Here is a 13,412-nt window from a genome sequence, read left to right as displayed (position 1 = left end):
GCCACCCGCATCGTTAAGCGTACCGGCGAGTAGGACAACTTTCTCCGGGAAAAGCCCATGCGTCTTGTAAACCGTTGGTCTGCAGTCCCCACAAGAGAATAATTCTAGATAGCCACCACTTTCATGCATCTCAGTATGTTTTTTTGGGGTACCACTAGTGATGGTGAGCTTGCCATGCGGGAGGTGAGGTGTAAGTTCAGGGTGTTGGCGCTACCACTAATCTTGCGACAAGACAAGCAATAGCATGAACCCTGATAAAGTGAATGAGTTTGCTACAGATAGCTTAACTACAATGGTATAAGACTTGCCGTAATGAGAGGGTGACCTTGATACCCGTATTGGATTTTATGGCAATGGCAGGATCCTCTCAGTATGATTTAGTGTTCTGATGGTGAGAATGATTTGTGAGCGTGGGGAGGTACGATGCAGAATTATTATATACCAGGAATGCAGAGTTGACATATTTATTGCTCCGTTGCAAACTGTGTGACTCTAGCTTACTTCGCCGGTTCTTGCATTCGATCGAAGTCGTGATGCAAGAGGTGGCATATGCACACAAGGTCATTTTATTAGTCTCGGAAGACCAGGCTCTCGGGATAACGATCTGATTCTTCCCACCATTTTCAATTTCATTGATTCATTATACCCAATCAATTTGATTAGAACCATCTAGGTCCATACCCAGTGAACGTGTGCTATAGAAGGGACTCTGTGTTACTGTTGGACATTGAAGCAAGACTAATTCATCACGTGATTGATCGACAGGTTGATGATAGTCGAGGCGTCGTAGGGCTCACGAATCACGATCATGCACGACCAGCGGAGTAGTCGGCAACATGTTCGTTCTTACAACTGTATTATGAAGCTTTTCCGAAGTCATAGTTTTGATTAAAACTAGACCGATCACACACGACCACAGGCTGTGGAAAATAAGACTTCCCGTCCACTCAGCCGTACTCAAGGATCACATTATTTCGGCCGCCCTCTCACGCAGGTCACAACCAAGAAGATTGCTTGCCCAACCCGTCATGTACATGCAAGATCTCGTTCGCATCTATGGATTTCTGAGCAACCATGAGGAAGATATCTTCCTTAGACAAGTCGTTAATGAACACGGAGATTGGACGCTCTAGTTGTCTCCAGCAATATCTGTCTGGGCCATATACAACTGGGTCGAGGCGAGCTTTACTGTTGTCTCTGCCAGGCAGTACCTGTTCTATCTGGACTGCGACGCTGTAAACCCGGATCATGTTGACAATTCTACTCCTCATTGGGTGACCGGACGAAGGAACCTACAACGATTCATGCACGGCTCTCCCGATCGAGCTTACTACTCGAATGTTCTTGCATGAATCAGAAAATATGCTTCTTTGTATGTACGAATGTCCAAGATTGAAAATCACTCCTCTCAATCAGAGCAAGCAGTGATATTTCTCTCAGGACGCCTTCTGCTCACCGAGATGAAGACCCTTCATCCTCTTCGAAATTCTGTGTTTCAGGACCCAACCAAACGTCACCGCCAGCATCACAAACAGTAGGATCTCCACTCTTTGCCCAAAAGTCAGACGGTCTGTTTGCAGCTCCGGGAAAACAACAACTCCGTCCTTGCGCTCTCTCTCCCACGCCTCGCGGACTTTGATATACAAAGCTGGATCGTCCGTAATCACTCCGTCCACGCCTTGGCGAATCGCCCAACGCATGAGATTCGGCGCGTTGACAGTCCAAAGGTAGATTTGGCGCCGTGCGGCGCGGACGTCCTCGAGGAAGCCCTTTCCCAGTGGACTCATGAGGATGCGCTGATTCACGTTGTAGGCCAGATCCTCGACGTGGAGAAATTGTCGGGCATATTTGAAATCAAAGCAGATTAGAGCCATGGGGAATTGAGGGAGGTATCTGTTGCGAAGGGGGATGTAGTCGCCTGACCAAAAGCCGAGGACGACGCGGTCTTGCCAGGGACGGGGAGATGAAAAGGGAGAAGAGACTGGTGAAATGGATGAGATGGTTTGAGCAATGCGACGCATGACCAAATCCGGATCGTTGGTGAGCTGACAAAGTGTGAGTAAAACCGATGCGATTCGCGGGGGTTGGAGTCCCTTTGTTACACTGACTTTGATGTCCAGCAATACCCAGATGTGCTCCCTACCTGATTGATTAATGTATTCTAGAATTTCCGCTAATCGAGGCATGGGCTCATGTGGCGGCTGTAGAGTGCGTAGGGTCTTGAGATATGCCCAGTCGCAGTCGCCAATCTTTTTCTTGATGCCGAAGCATCGCTGCAGGGTTGGATCCTGGATAGACGGGCGGGAGGATCACCATAGTGTCAGCCAGGATTCACCCTCACGATTCTGAACAAACCCAGGGGCCGACACACATGCGAGAGAACAATCTCTCCGTCTTTCGTCAAATGCAGATCGATCTCCAGGGCATCTGTCTTTGATTCGATGGCGCCCTTGACTGCGGCGAGTGTATTTTCGGGGAATTTGCTTTTGTAACCACGATGTGATATGGTCTGTGGCAGACGGGAAGAGCCCTTCCCCCGCAAAGAAGGCAAAGGTGACGGCAGAGGTTTGTCTTTTCAGCCTAGAAGCGTTAGTATGGCCACTGCTTGTTCCCCTTGCGCCGATGGCATGGTACACTGCCTACCCGTCAGCAGGGAGTTGGCGGCAGGGTCGGCTTCCGAGGGAGGGATTGCTAGAGTGGTCTGGCTACCGTTCATTTTGGACCAGGTAATTTATGTTCAGAAAAGCCTGGGGACTGGGCAGGGTTCAAAATTCAATCTGGGGGACAAGGGAAAGGAGTGATATATGAGAAGGTAAAGAGATGAGTAAATGGCTGCCCGCAGGCTGGACGCCTGAGGAGCATCTCCGTCACTTAGGCCACGAAATTGGCAAGGGGGAAAGCGGAGATTGCCGGAGTTAAGCTTCCACGTGTGTGTCTACATCTGCCGTCTCGTCACATGGGAAGGCCCCGTAGGAGATCCCACGAAGTTTCTCAATACTGTGTTGACCTCCCTGTTCGCCCACTTGTAAGCCACTGTCTATTACCTTTGACTTATTCGCCTCGATGAAGGTCGATCTGAAAGACTGGATTTGTAAATGCATCCCAGAATGCGGAGCGTAAAATCGCCCTTGATCATCCGGTGTGGCTGGTTAGTGGCAGCTTCGTGCGGTGGAGCCGCAACACTTGACTCATGTTTGTCTCTCCTCACGCGGTCGCTGCCTTGAAGCGCTTACTCGGTGTCCCTCGTTGCTGGGCCTCTGGAACTTCGAACGGTCCACTCATATTACCTCATCACTTGGGCCTTTGCCGAGTCTGGTCCCGCTGGTGAGACCAAAAATTGACACAGAAAAGCAGGAAAAATTCAAAATTTAAAATCACCGAGGATCAAATTCGTAGCCTGGTTGGGATCTACCCGACCCATAGCCTCGTCTCAAAGCAGCCTGGACTTGCTGACTGATGATAGTCTCCGAGAAATGGAATTGAACCGAATGTCCCGCGTCTCCGACTCGACTAGCAGCCGCGGTGCATGACATCATTGTCTTAGCTACGCCGATTTGATAAATTCTTCAGCCCAGATCGGTCAGAACTCTAAAAGTTTCAACATATACTAAACGACCAAATCTCACGAGACAGCAATAGATCTATATACATCATGTCAATTAAACAGTGGATTACGCCTCTCGAGGGGCTCGACAGCCTTCGCCAGATTGAGGTGCCCTTGGGCGCGCCCGGCGCTGGCCAGGTTTTGGTGAAGATTAACGCGGTGTCGCTGAATTACCGCGATGTGGAGGGTCAGTGAGCATCCGTCGAGTCCTCAGAGAATTGACAATCTTTCATCCAATTTGAAACTGACCCGAACCAACCGCAGTGACCAAGGGAGAATACAAGCACCACAAGACGGCCGAGCAGAATGTGACTATCGTTCCGTGCTCGGATATGTGCGGTGTCGTGGTGTCAGTAGGACCTGGTGTCACCAGCTGGAAGGAGGGAGATCGCGTTCTGTCTACATTCCTGCCCGAGCACCAGACGGGCCAGGTGACCGAGAAGGAGATGGCGGGAAGCATGGGTCTACCCCAGAATGGAGTGCTGGCCACTCACCGCATCTTCCCTGAGTACAGTCTTGTGAAGGCCCCGAGTTACATGTCCGACGAGGAGGCGGCCACCTTGCCCATTGCGGCGGTCACGGCGTGGATGTCGATCAACGGAATGCGGCCGATGAACCAGAGCGGTGGTCAGGGTGAATATGTTCTTCTTCAAGGCACTGGAGGTGTGGCAATTTCAGGGTTGCAGATTGCCAAAGCGGCGGGTGCTAAGGGTAAGTGAAGGCATCTGAGAAGGAGAGAAAGGGCTTGGCCATACGATGCGCCCGCGAGTACTGACCATGGCCGTGTTTCCAGCTATCATCACTTCGTCCTCGGATGACAAGTTAGAACAAGCGAAGAAGCTTGGCGCCGATTTTACTATTAATTACCGCACCACACCCAACTGGGAGGAGAAGGTGATGGAATACACGCAAAATCACGGCGCGGACATCATTCTTGAGACTGGCGGTGCGCAAACCCTGCGCAAGAGCTTTGATTGTATCGCCTTCGGCGGTCTGATCGACTGCATCGGCTACGTCTCGGGCAAGACAGATCCTGCGGATGACCGAATGAACGTGAACCTTCTGGCGCTGCGCCGCAATGTTACGCTGAAGGGGATTATCAACGGACCCAAGGATCGATTCGAGGAGATGATCCGTTTCTACGAGAAGCATCAAGTGCAGCCTGTGGTGAACCGGGTCTTCTCCTTTGCGGAGGCCAAGGAGGCGTTCAAGTTCTTGGAGAGTGGCAGCCACTTTGGAAAGGTCGTGATCAAGGTTCAGGATTAATTAGGTCATGGAAAGACAAGTACTGGCTACCGGCGACATGTATCAAGAATCATGAATGTACTTGTGCAAGCATATCTGTAACATCTAATCCATCAAGTTCACCACATTCATCGTGGAGTTCTCCGGGCGTCAAACCACTTATCACAATCAGGATGCCTACTCTACAGCGCCTTGGATTCGAGTACAGGTGGCGCGTACCTTTCCAGACTGTCGGCCGTTTGGACGACTTGTGACAAATCCACAGCGTAGATTTACCTGGAGAGTCAAGCTAACTACGTGCTGTCATGCACAATGGATGATCAAATAATACATCATTGCGAGGCAAGAGGATGACCTGCGCTAGTGAATTAAGCTTTTCCGCAACCAATTTAGGAAGGCGCGTTTGACTTAGCTGTCCAACTAGTTCCCGACTTCTGGCATGTCATCTCCATCTCGCATACATTTCTTTTACCAAACCCTTTTGTTCCACAAAGATTCATCGTCATGTCATACACGGAGTCATTGTCGTCTGGACCCCCATCACCAGCGAAGAAGCGAGTGGTGGGAATTCAACTTGAGTCCATGTTTCCATATCCGGAGCTTGACAGCGACTGCGTCAATAATGACGATGGCGATGCCTCGAAGCCATCGTCTATGCTCAGACATTGTGAGCTCATTGCTGGTATGTGTGGACAAGCGCGGAATATGACCATCTGGCTAAATTGGAGTTTTTTTTAACAAAATTCTAGCAATCGACTCCGTTGTGTGGGGGACACCAGCTCTCGCAACAGAGCGAGCTCTCCTAGAGACGAAGGTGACGCCAGCTACCCAGGAGCTACTCCGAACATATCACCCATCTCTCGCAGCATGCAAAGATGTCTGGCTTATACAAGAGGAAAACGGAAACTGGATGTGGGGAATTTCGTCTGAACTCAACGGCCCTCGTCCGGTAGGCACCCATGCAGGCGGCCTCGAGATCCACTTGGTGGCACACGGTCTTGGTACAAAGACAACAACTTTCTTCCCTAAGTTCCAATGGGATCCAATCCGCTATCCAATAAACCCAAAAAAGTTCCTTTCCCGGCATCAACTTCGTCGCCTGCGGGACATGTTTCCTACAGCAGTTGGGGTTAGGGTTTTGATCAGTGGATTCATTGTGGTTTTGTTCACAAGCATCAAGGCCATTGAGAAGTCCTGGTATGAGGATGGGTTTGCATCTGAATTTGGCAACCTTAGACTTAGATACGATGTTTTTGAGGTGACACCATCACACAGGGGTTTGCATCGAGGTGCGGCAATTGCTCCAAGCCCCGAAAGTCTTGAGACCCATGCATCGCTGGGACTCAAGCTTCGTTTCCCTGAAGGGCAGGAAGTAATCACCGTTCCAACGCATGCTTTTGTTGCTCTTCGCAGCACTCAGGGCCCCTCTTCTCGATATATCGCCCACATCTTCGGTCGCCTGGTGCAGAAACTCGCTCGGTATCGTCCAATCGGCAGGGGTGTACCGCTGCCAGCAATTGGGTCACCGCGCCGTCGATCAGAGATCAATTCGCCAATTGGAAAGCAAGTTTTTCTCAATGGTGATTCTCAACAGGTATTTCTGTGCTTGCCTGTCAAATGAATAGCTCTAACGAGAAGCCCACTGCAGATTGGAACCATATCACACACCTATGATAGGATTTCGGATAAGCCCCTGCAATTTCCAGCCGGATTCCAACACGATCTGTCCTTGGCTTCTGCGGATTCGCATTTTGTGAAGCTTCCGGATCTCCAGGCTCCAGCTGGGATGCCTCATGTCGTTGGATGGGGAGGCTACCAAGATTTCTTGAATGGAGGTGCAGTCTTTGTGACGGCGTTCAACGTACCTACAGGTAATCTCATCGTGCGAAGCGGTACTGGCATTTCCGAACAGTCGCAGTTCGCGATCTCTGAAGGCTCTCAGTACCTCTGGGATCGAGCAGTGACTTCGCACAATGTTTCTCTTCTTTGGCGGACCACGAACGACTGCGACTCTTTGAAAGGCCTCTCTGGATCCGCCGTGTGCCTAGGAAAAATCACAGACAAGACTTGCCTTGCTGTCTGTTTCCAGAATTTCGAAAGTCCAGTATGTTCCTCTGAACTACTGAAAGATGATCATCGCCCGCTTCCGCCAGAAGACCACCGCTTGAGCCTCAAAGGGGGCTTCTTGCTTCCTCCAGAGGTTCGAAAAGCCGAAATTGCCTGCCTGCCAGCGGATAGCCCCTGTGAACATGGGACATATCCCAGGAACTCCATTCATACCGAGGAGCTGTGGGGGTCTTCTCACTCCACCAATTGAACTCTTAGCGGGCTGTTTCTTTCTTGCTTTTACCTTGTTTGCTTTTGTTCATTGTACAACCATACAACAAATGCGTTATGGAGATCAGTGGCTAAAAATGCCCACATTTGCTTCAGTCAAGCCCTATTCGGAGTTTTTGATTCGGAAATGAATCACATCGTACTAAGTATTTTAGCCGGCACGCGTGTGTGCGAAATGGAGCTAATGCATCATGATTGAATTGGGAAAATATGGAATCTGCAACAAGACCAGACAGACCCAAGGGGAGAAGAGAAACACCTCTAGTCTATCACATGACTGATGGGCCACCCCGACGGGAAATCCAAATGGATTTCGGATGCTCCGCCGGCCTGTCAGCCTGTCAACCCTCTCTCGCGTGGCTACAAAAAACAGGTCGTGCAATGACAGGCAAATCACCAAAATTCCTCAACCATGTGCACGAATGACCGATCGTGGCAACTAATCAAAGTGTTACAAGACCATCCTGGCTTGGATTTCTGCCACTCTGTCACGTGAGGACCAAGATCCGCTGCGCGTTTTCCCAAGTCGGTTGGATGCAACCGTCCACGTCCAGCGAGGATCGTTGGCCCCCCCGCTTGCCGCGCCACTGGAGAACGATTCGATCGTCCCCCGACTAGCTTATCGACGAAATGATCCGCGAATGATTTCTGAAACCCCTAAGCCTCATGCGGAGAGAACGTGGGGAGGGGTCACATCGATCTCTCCAATAATGCAACCTTCTGCTTATCAGTCCAGTGTGCGGGGTGGGACTTTGGAGCGCAAGGGATGTGACTGACAAGCGGCTGGATTAAAACCATCATGCGCTCTCGACGGACCTGGGGACACTCTCAGTCGCTTTTGTGGAAAAAGCAAAGCGTGCGGCACTCCTTCAAATCAAGCATCCATCTCGAGATTTGATCTCGGCTAGGAAGTCGGGCTCTCCCAATCGATCGATTGCTTCTGCCCGGCTTGAATACCCTCGGAGTCGGTCCTACTGCCAGTGTTCTTCTCTCACTGCGGGCTTATGTCCTTCGTTCCCGTGACAATGAATCGAAACGACAATGACCAGCTTCCAGTGGATGGCACTTCTTCCAAATCGGGAGCTCGGGGCTCTGTAGAAGATCCTGATAAGCTTCATGAATATCCCTCAGCTCCCGGGGTAGCAGAAGAGGTCACCCGTGTGGTAGATCATAAGGCTGAGAGGCGTCTATGTCGACGATTCGATTTGCGTCTGCTGCCAATCCTCGCAATCATGTGTATGTTTCCATGGCGACCTCGCTTGAAGGGAGTGCGACACTTTACTGGCCAGGTCCAGACATCCAGAACTGACAAAACGTCACAAAGATCTGTTCAATGCTCTCGACAAGGGTAATTTAGGAAATGCCAAAACCGACCATATGACCGAAGGTAAATTCGATTGAAGCCCCAAGTCGCTGTCAATCGGAATGATGCTCATGGCGCTGTTGACTCTCAGATTTACATTTCAAACCGAATCAGTATAATCTGCTGCTGTCCATATTCTTTGTGCCCTACGTGATATTTGCACCACCAATTGCCATGATAGGCAAGAAATTCAGTCCTGCTCGAGTCTTGCCGATTTTGATGTTCAGCTTTGGCTCTCTCACTCTCCTGTCGGCGGCCGTGCAGAACTTCAGCGGCCTCTTTGCCTTGCGCTGGTTTTTGGGCATGTCAGAAGCAGCTTTCTTCCCGTTGGTCATTTACTACCTGACGACCTTTTATCGCCGAGGCGAGCTCGCTCGGCGATTGGCAATCTTCTACGCAGCCTCCAATATCGCAAATGCCTTTTCCGGCTTGATTGCGTTTGGTGTGTTTCAAATCGAAGGGTCTCGGTTGCCCACCTGGCGCTATCTTTTTATCATTGAGGGTAGCGTGACGGTCATCTTCTCTGTGTTTGCGTTCTTTTATCTGCCCAAGAGCGCTGCCGAAGCTCATTTCCTGTCGGAAGAGGAGAAGGCTCTGGCATTTCATCGGATTCAAGTCGATTCCAGTGCGGTGGTGAACGAGAAGTTTCGATTCCGCGAGGCCGTCGCCATTTTCAAGCATCCCACCACCTACGTCTTCCTATGTATCGATATGTGCTTGGGTGTGCCTCTCCAGGGCGTCTCCCTCTTCATGCCGCAGATCATCGCTCGACTAGGCTATCCGACCGTCAAGACCAATTTGTACACCGTCGCGCCTAATGTGACGGGCGCTGTAATGTTGCTCATTCTCGCCTTTTGTTCCGACTTCACTCGACTACGATCCCCCTTTATCGTGCTGGGGTTCCTGTTGACCTTCACCGGGTTTATCGTGTACGCCTCTATCAACGACGTTCAGAAGAACATACGGGTCGCGTATTTTGCGACCTTCATGATGACGTGGGGGACGTCCGCACCCTCGGTCCTACTGAGTACCTGGTACAACAACAATATCGCCCATGAGGGTCGTCGAGTTCTGTTGACCAGCATCGGTGTACCCTTGGCGAACCTGATGGGGCTGGTTAGCAGTAATGTCTTTTTGGAGAAAGATGCCCCCAAGTATATGCGGGCACTGATCACTGTCTCCGCCTTTGGTGCGGCGGGTGCCTGTCTTTCCGGACTGTTGGGGCTGTACATGTGGTTCGATAATAAAAGGCGCGATCGCCGGGACGGGATCACGTTGAGTGCGAGGGATATTCCAACGGAGCGAATGCGCGACGGGCCCTCATCGGCTGAATTCCGCTGGTTTTTGTGAGTCAATGAAGCCAGTCCAGGGCAAGCTGTGTGATGTCGACGGTCTCGATGAGCCCCTCCAATGCGTCGCAAGGGTTTTCATCTACTGCTCGTTGGAAAATAGAGATTCCATCACAAAGAAGTAGAATTTGCCTCGCTGCTTACATGCCAGAGTTGTCAAATCCTCTGTCACGTTTTGAGCATGGACATGGCATGGTTCTTCACTGAAGATTTTTTCCTTGTTGTAAATGAATGGTCATCGAAAATCTCGCGCTCAGTCTTCTGAAGTGAACACCCGTCTTCTCTACGTATATATTGACACAGTCCTCTGGAAGGCTTCGAGCTCCGCCCGGACCGGAATTTGGACCTCGTTCAAAGTTGCCTTTCATACAACAAAACATACGGTACTCGGGCAGGCCCCTGCATTATCTAACTTTGCGCTCTGTACTTGATTCTACAAAGACCCTCGCGCCTTGGCATCGGCCTCAATAGACTCTGCCGCCTGAGCTTTCCACCTCTCGTCCCATCGGGACAGAGCCGACCGTCCCTCAATCACATCCTCACAGGCCCATTTCATTCGCGCCTGATCCTGGGCGCGACTCGTCTCACCGTCCGGGCAGATGATGTAGAAGGCGCCGCTCTCCAAACCTCGGAAGAGCTCGTCGGCGACTTGACTGGGGTACCACGCCCCGGCTGGTTTCTGCACGTCTTTCTCGTCCGTGGGTCCCACGTTGCCCATCAAGCCTGTCCAGGTCCAGCCGGGAATCAAGAGATGGGCAGTGATGTGAGATGTGACTGGATCTGAGCGAAGATCGTGGGCAAGATGCTCGGTGAGACTTTTGATGGCCGCCTTGGAAGCGTTGTAAGCCGGATTACCCGCCCCGGGAGGGTTGGTGATGCCCTGTTTGGAGCCGGTGATTACGATGGCTTTGGGAGAGGTCGTTTCAGCGGTGCGAAGTAGAGGCAGTAATGCCGCGAGACCGTTCAGTGGGCCGCGAACATTGGTGTCAAAGGTCTTGTTTTGGGCGAGGAAGAAAAGTTAGTTGAGAAGGGAGGGCGATGGCATAGACGAAGATGGGCAAATTGAGCGATGGATTCATCATCATAAGAGAATTGTTGAGACTGAAACATACCTTTTGCCAGTATTCGCCATCTACCCAGGGACTCAATTTATCCTTCCCCTGATTTTGCGCCTTGTACCCTTTGCCTGCATTCAGGACGACGAGATCGATTGATGGAAAGAGCTTGGCGATCTGCTGCGCCGTCGCCTTCCAGATTTCGCTATCTGCGACGTCAATCACGTATGCCTCTGTCAGAAGGCCGGGGTTGAGATCGTGGAGCATGGTCTTTGCCTTGACCAGATTCGTCTGATCAATGTCCATTAGGGCCAGGTGCATGCCCTTGCTGCGGCAGAGCTTCGCGATGGCGAATCCTACTCCGGACGCTGCACCGGTGATTAACGCCGTCTTTTTGGCTTGGAAGATGGAGGCCATGATGGAGGTTCTTTGCCAGCAAAAAAAAAGAAGAAGGGTAATTTTGCTTGATTCCAAGTTGGGAGTTCGGCTGGCAAGAAAGTTGGGTTTTTTGCGAGTGCCCGCGACACAAGATAGGAGCGGGGGGATTTTATTGGAGAATTTGAGAATTGGAGATCAATTGCCCCCGCACGGCGATCGGCGCTCATCTCGATGTCATCCCCGGATTTTAGTCGGAGATAACGTGGTGGAAAGATTGTTTCCGGATGGACGCGAAAATTGGTCCCTGCCATCAGGGACATTGTCGAATCGCTGGAGAATGTAGTTTCTCTTGAGCACAAAGATCGAGAATCTTGTTTTTACATATACATGACAGGTATAACAATGATGCCCCCAGTGTACACAGAATTCCAAGAGCCCTCCATTCAAGATCAACCCCGGCGTCGGAGACGACCCTCCAAGCTTCTCTTCCTGTACGCTCCACTGTCCATGAGAGCCTGTGTCGTCCCGGGTCCAAAGTCGGGCTCACCACCCAACGTACCAAAGATGTCACCAATGTAGTTGGTGGGCTTCACTCCTTTGGCAAACGTGGTATTCCAGCCATCCAGAATTCCTTGCACCACCTTGATGCCGGCCCGGTAGATATTCTCCAAGGCAGGCTCGAAACCACCCTGGTCCGCCAGGAGGAGATTGTACGCAGCCGAGGCACCGGGGTAGGGACGCTCAAAGTCCGATCCTGTGCGCATGACGATGATCCGAGCAAAGTCGGTCAGCTTGTGAGAAGCGGATCGGAGCAGAACCTCGAGAGTAGCATTGTCCTCCTGTGCAGAGGAGCAGTAGTCCCCGGTGCCATTGGTGAGCAGCTTGGTGGTGTTCTCAAACGTGGATCCCAGAAGATTTCCGCTGTAGTAGACGTCGGACGTGGCGGTGTCACATTCGACGACGCCGGGAGCCAAGGTGGCAGCCTGGTATTCTCCGGTGCCATTGCCATAGTGGGCACGGTAGGCCTGCGCAATGGCCGAGTCGGCAAAAGTGGCTTGACGGGCAAAGTCCGCCGCGATGGTACGCAGAGCGGCGTTGACCTCAAACACCTCGGTGCCGTAGATGCTGGTTGGGTATTCACCCGGATAGTCTCTACCGTAGGGGATGTAACTGGTGGAGTAGTTGCTGGGCAGTTCACGAATATCGATCTGGTACTGCAGCGCGACTTGAACTGCATACCGGGCGAAAGTGGCCGATCCAAGGGTGGCACGCTTGGGACTGACACCGGCGATGCCAGCAATGAAGAAATATGTCTTCTTCAAATCGAAGAGGGGGGAAAATGCCACGGTATTCACGGTGGCTGCGGCATTGATCTCTGATTCCCCCGTGATCAACTGGCAGATCTCATAATCTTCGGTGCAGTGAACGTCCGGGTAGAGTGGGGAAAGGCCGGGAATGGTGATATTGTGGGCCAACAAGTTGAACTCGGGAATGTTCCACCATGCTTTGGCTTCGGGCTCGAACTAATGGTAGGGAACCCAGACCTGTCAGTCAAGCTTTCTGGGCCCGATCTCAGGAACGAAGAAGCTCCTCCACGCGGAGGAAACATACCATTGACACGATGAAAACTTTCGGGGTAATCCTTTCGCCATGGTGGACATACTGGTTGGCAGCGACCTGCGCGCCCAGCGCACTCCCGGCGAGCAGTAAAGAAGTCACAAATTTTTGCAAGGACGGCATCTCGACACTGTGACAAGGAGGTTGACTGGTCGAATGGAATTTTCTCGCAAAGTCTCGTGAGTGGACCGATCGCGTTCTAATAAGGCCTTGGGATCGGGAGAAAAAGCGACCAAACGGTGACGGATTGAACCTGATTGAGTCATTGCGTCTCCACGATATCGCGTCGTACTTGCCGTGCAACGTCCGCATCCAGAGAAAAACTCCTCAAGTGGATCGTCCCCTGCGCTCGATCGAGGAGCGATCAGCGGCGGTTCCTGATGAATGCCGGTTGAGCCTCAACGCGATAGCGGCATGATTGGCGTTCCATCGGACGAGCGCCAGCAACTCGACCCAATTTCACC

At 51.6% G+C, this 13,412-nt stretch overlaps 6 protein-coding genes across 6 annotated transcripts; 3 read left to right on the top strand and 3 right to left on the bottom strand.

The window, feature by feature from the left end:
- Positions 1-1,436: 1,436 nt before the first annotated feature.
- On the bottom strand, positions 1,437-2,716 carry POX_h09423 (uncharacterized protein; the record flags this gene model as incomplete). Its single annotated transcript, XM_050118177.1, has 3 exons — positions 1,437-2,288; positions 2,372-2,571; positions 2,644-2,716. 3 exons carry the CDS (start codon positions 2,714-2,716, stop codon positions 1,437-1,439), a joined length of 1,125 nt encoding a protein of 374 aa, XP_049964964.1.
- Positions 2,717-3,652: 936 nt separating this feature from the next.
- Positions 3,653-4,870, top strand: POX_h09422 (uncharacterized protein; the record flags this gene model as incomplete). The annotated part of the gene is made up of 3 exons (XM_050118176.1): positions 3,653-3,791; positions 3,869-4,315; positions 4,398-4,870. 3 exons carry the CDS (start codon positions 3,653-3,655, stop codon positions 4,868-4,870), a joined length of 1,059 nt encoding a protein of 352 aa, XP_049964963.1.
- A 483-nt stretch (positions 4,871-5,353) lies between these two features.
- On the top strand, positions 5,354-7,166 carry POX_h09421 (uncharacterized protein; the record flags this gene model as incomplete). The annotated part of the gene is made up of 3 exons (XM_050118175.1): positions 5,354-5,531; positions 5,599-6,443; positions 6,498-7,166. The coding sequence occupies 3 exons, from the start codon at positions 5,354-5,356 to the stop codon at positions 7,164-7,166; spliced, it is 1,692 nt and encodes a 563-aa protein (XP_049964962.1).
- A 1,045-nt stretch (positions 7,167-8,211) lies between these two features.
- Positions 8,212-9,899, top strand: POX_h09420 (putative transporter; the record flags this gene model as incomplete). The annotated part of the gene is made up of 3 exons (XM_050118174.1): positions 8,212-8,422; positions 8,511-8,573; positions 8,641-9,899. The coding sequence occupies 3 exons, from the start codon at positions 8,212-8,214 to the stop codon at positions 9,897-9,899; spliced, it is 1,533 nt and encodes a 510-aa protein (XP_049964961.1).
- Positions 9,900-10,331: 432 nt separating this feature from the next.
- On the bottom strand, positions 10,332-11,370 carry POX_h09419 (uncharacterized protein; the record flags this gene model as incomplete). Its single annotated transcript, XM_050118173.1, has 2 exons — positions 10,332-10,892; positions 11,011-11,370. 2 exons carry the CDS (start codon positions 11,368-11,370, stop codon positions 10,332-10,334), a joined length of 921 nt encoding a protein of 306 aa, XP_049964960.1.
- A 410-nt stretch (positions 11,371-11,780) lies between these two features.
- On the bottom strand, positions 11,781-13,071 carry POX_h09418 (Purine nucleoside permease; the record flags this gene model as incomplete). The annotated part of the gene is made up of 2 exons (XM_050118172.1): positions 11,781-12,854; positions 12,943-13,071. The coding sequence occupies 2 exons, from the start codon at positions 13,069-13,071 to the stop codon at positions 11,781-11,783; spliced, it is 1,203 nt and encodes a 400-aa protein (XP_049964959.1).
- Between the last annotated feature and the right edge of the window lie 341 nt (positions 13,072-13,412).

Source organism: Penicillium oxalicum, chromosome VIII (genome assembly GCF_001723175.1).
Source record: "Penicillium oxalicum strain HP7-1 chromosome VIII, whole genome shotgun sequence".
In the NCBI taxonomy this organism is placed as follows: Eukaryota; Fungi; Ascomycota; class Eurotiomycetes; order Eurotiales; family Aspergillaceae; genus Penicillium; species Penicillium oxalicum.
The sequence above is the reverse complement of the archived record's forward strand: the minus strand, read 5'-3'. Positions and strand labels throughout refer to the sequence as shown.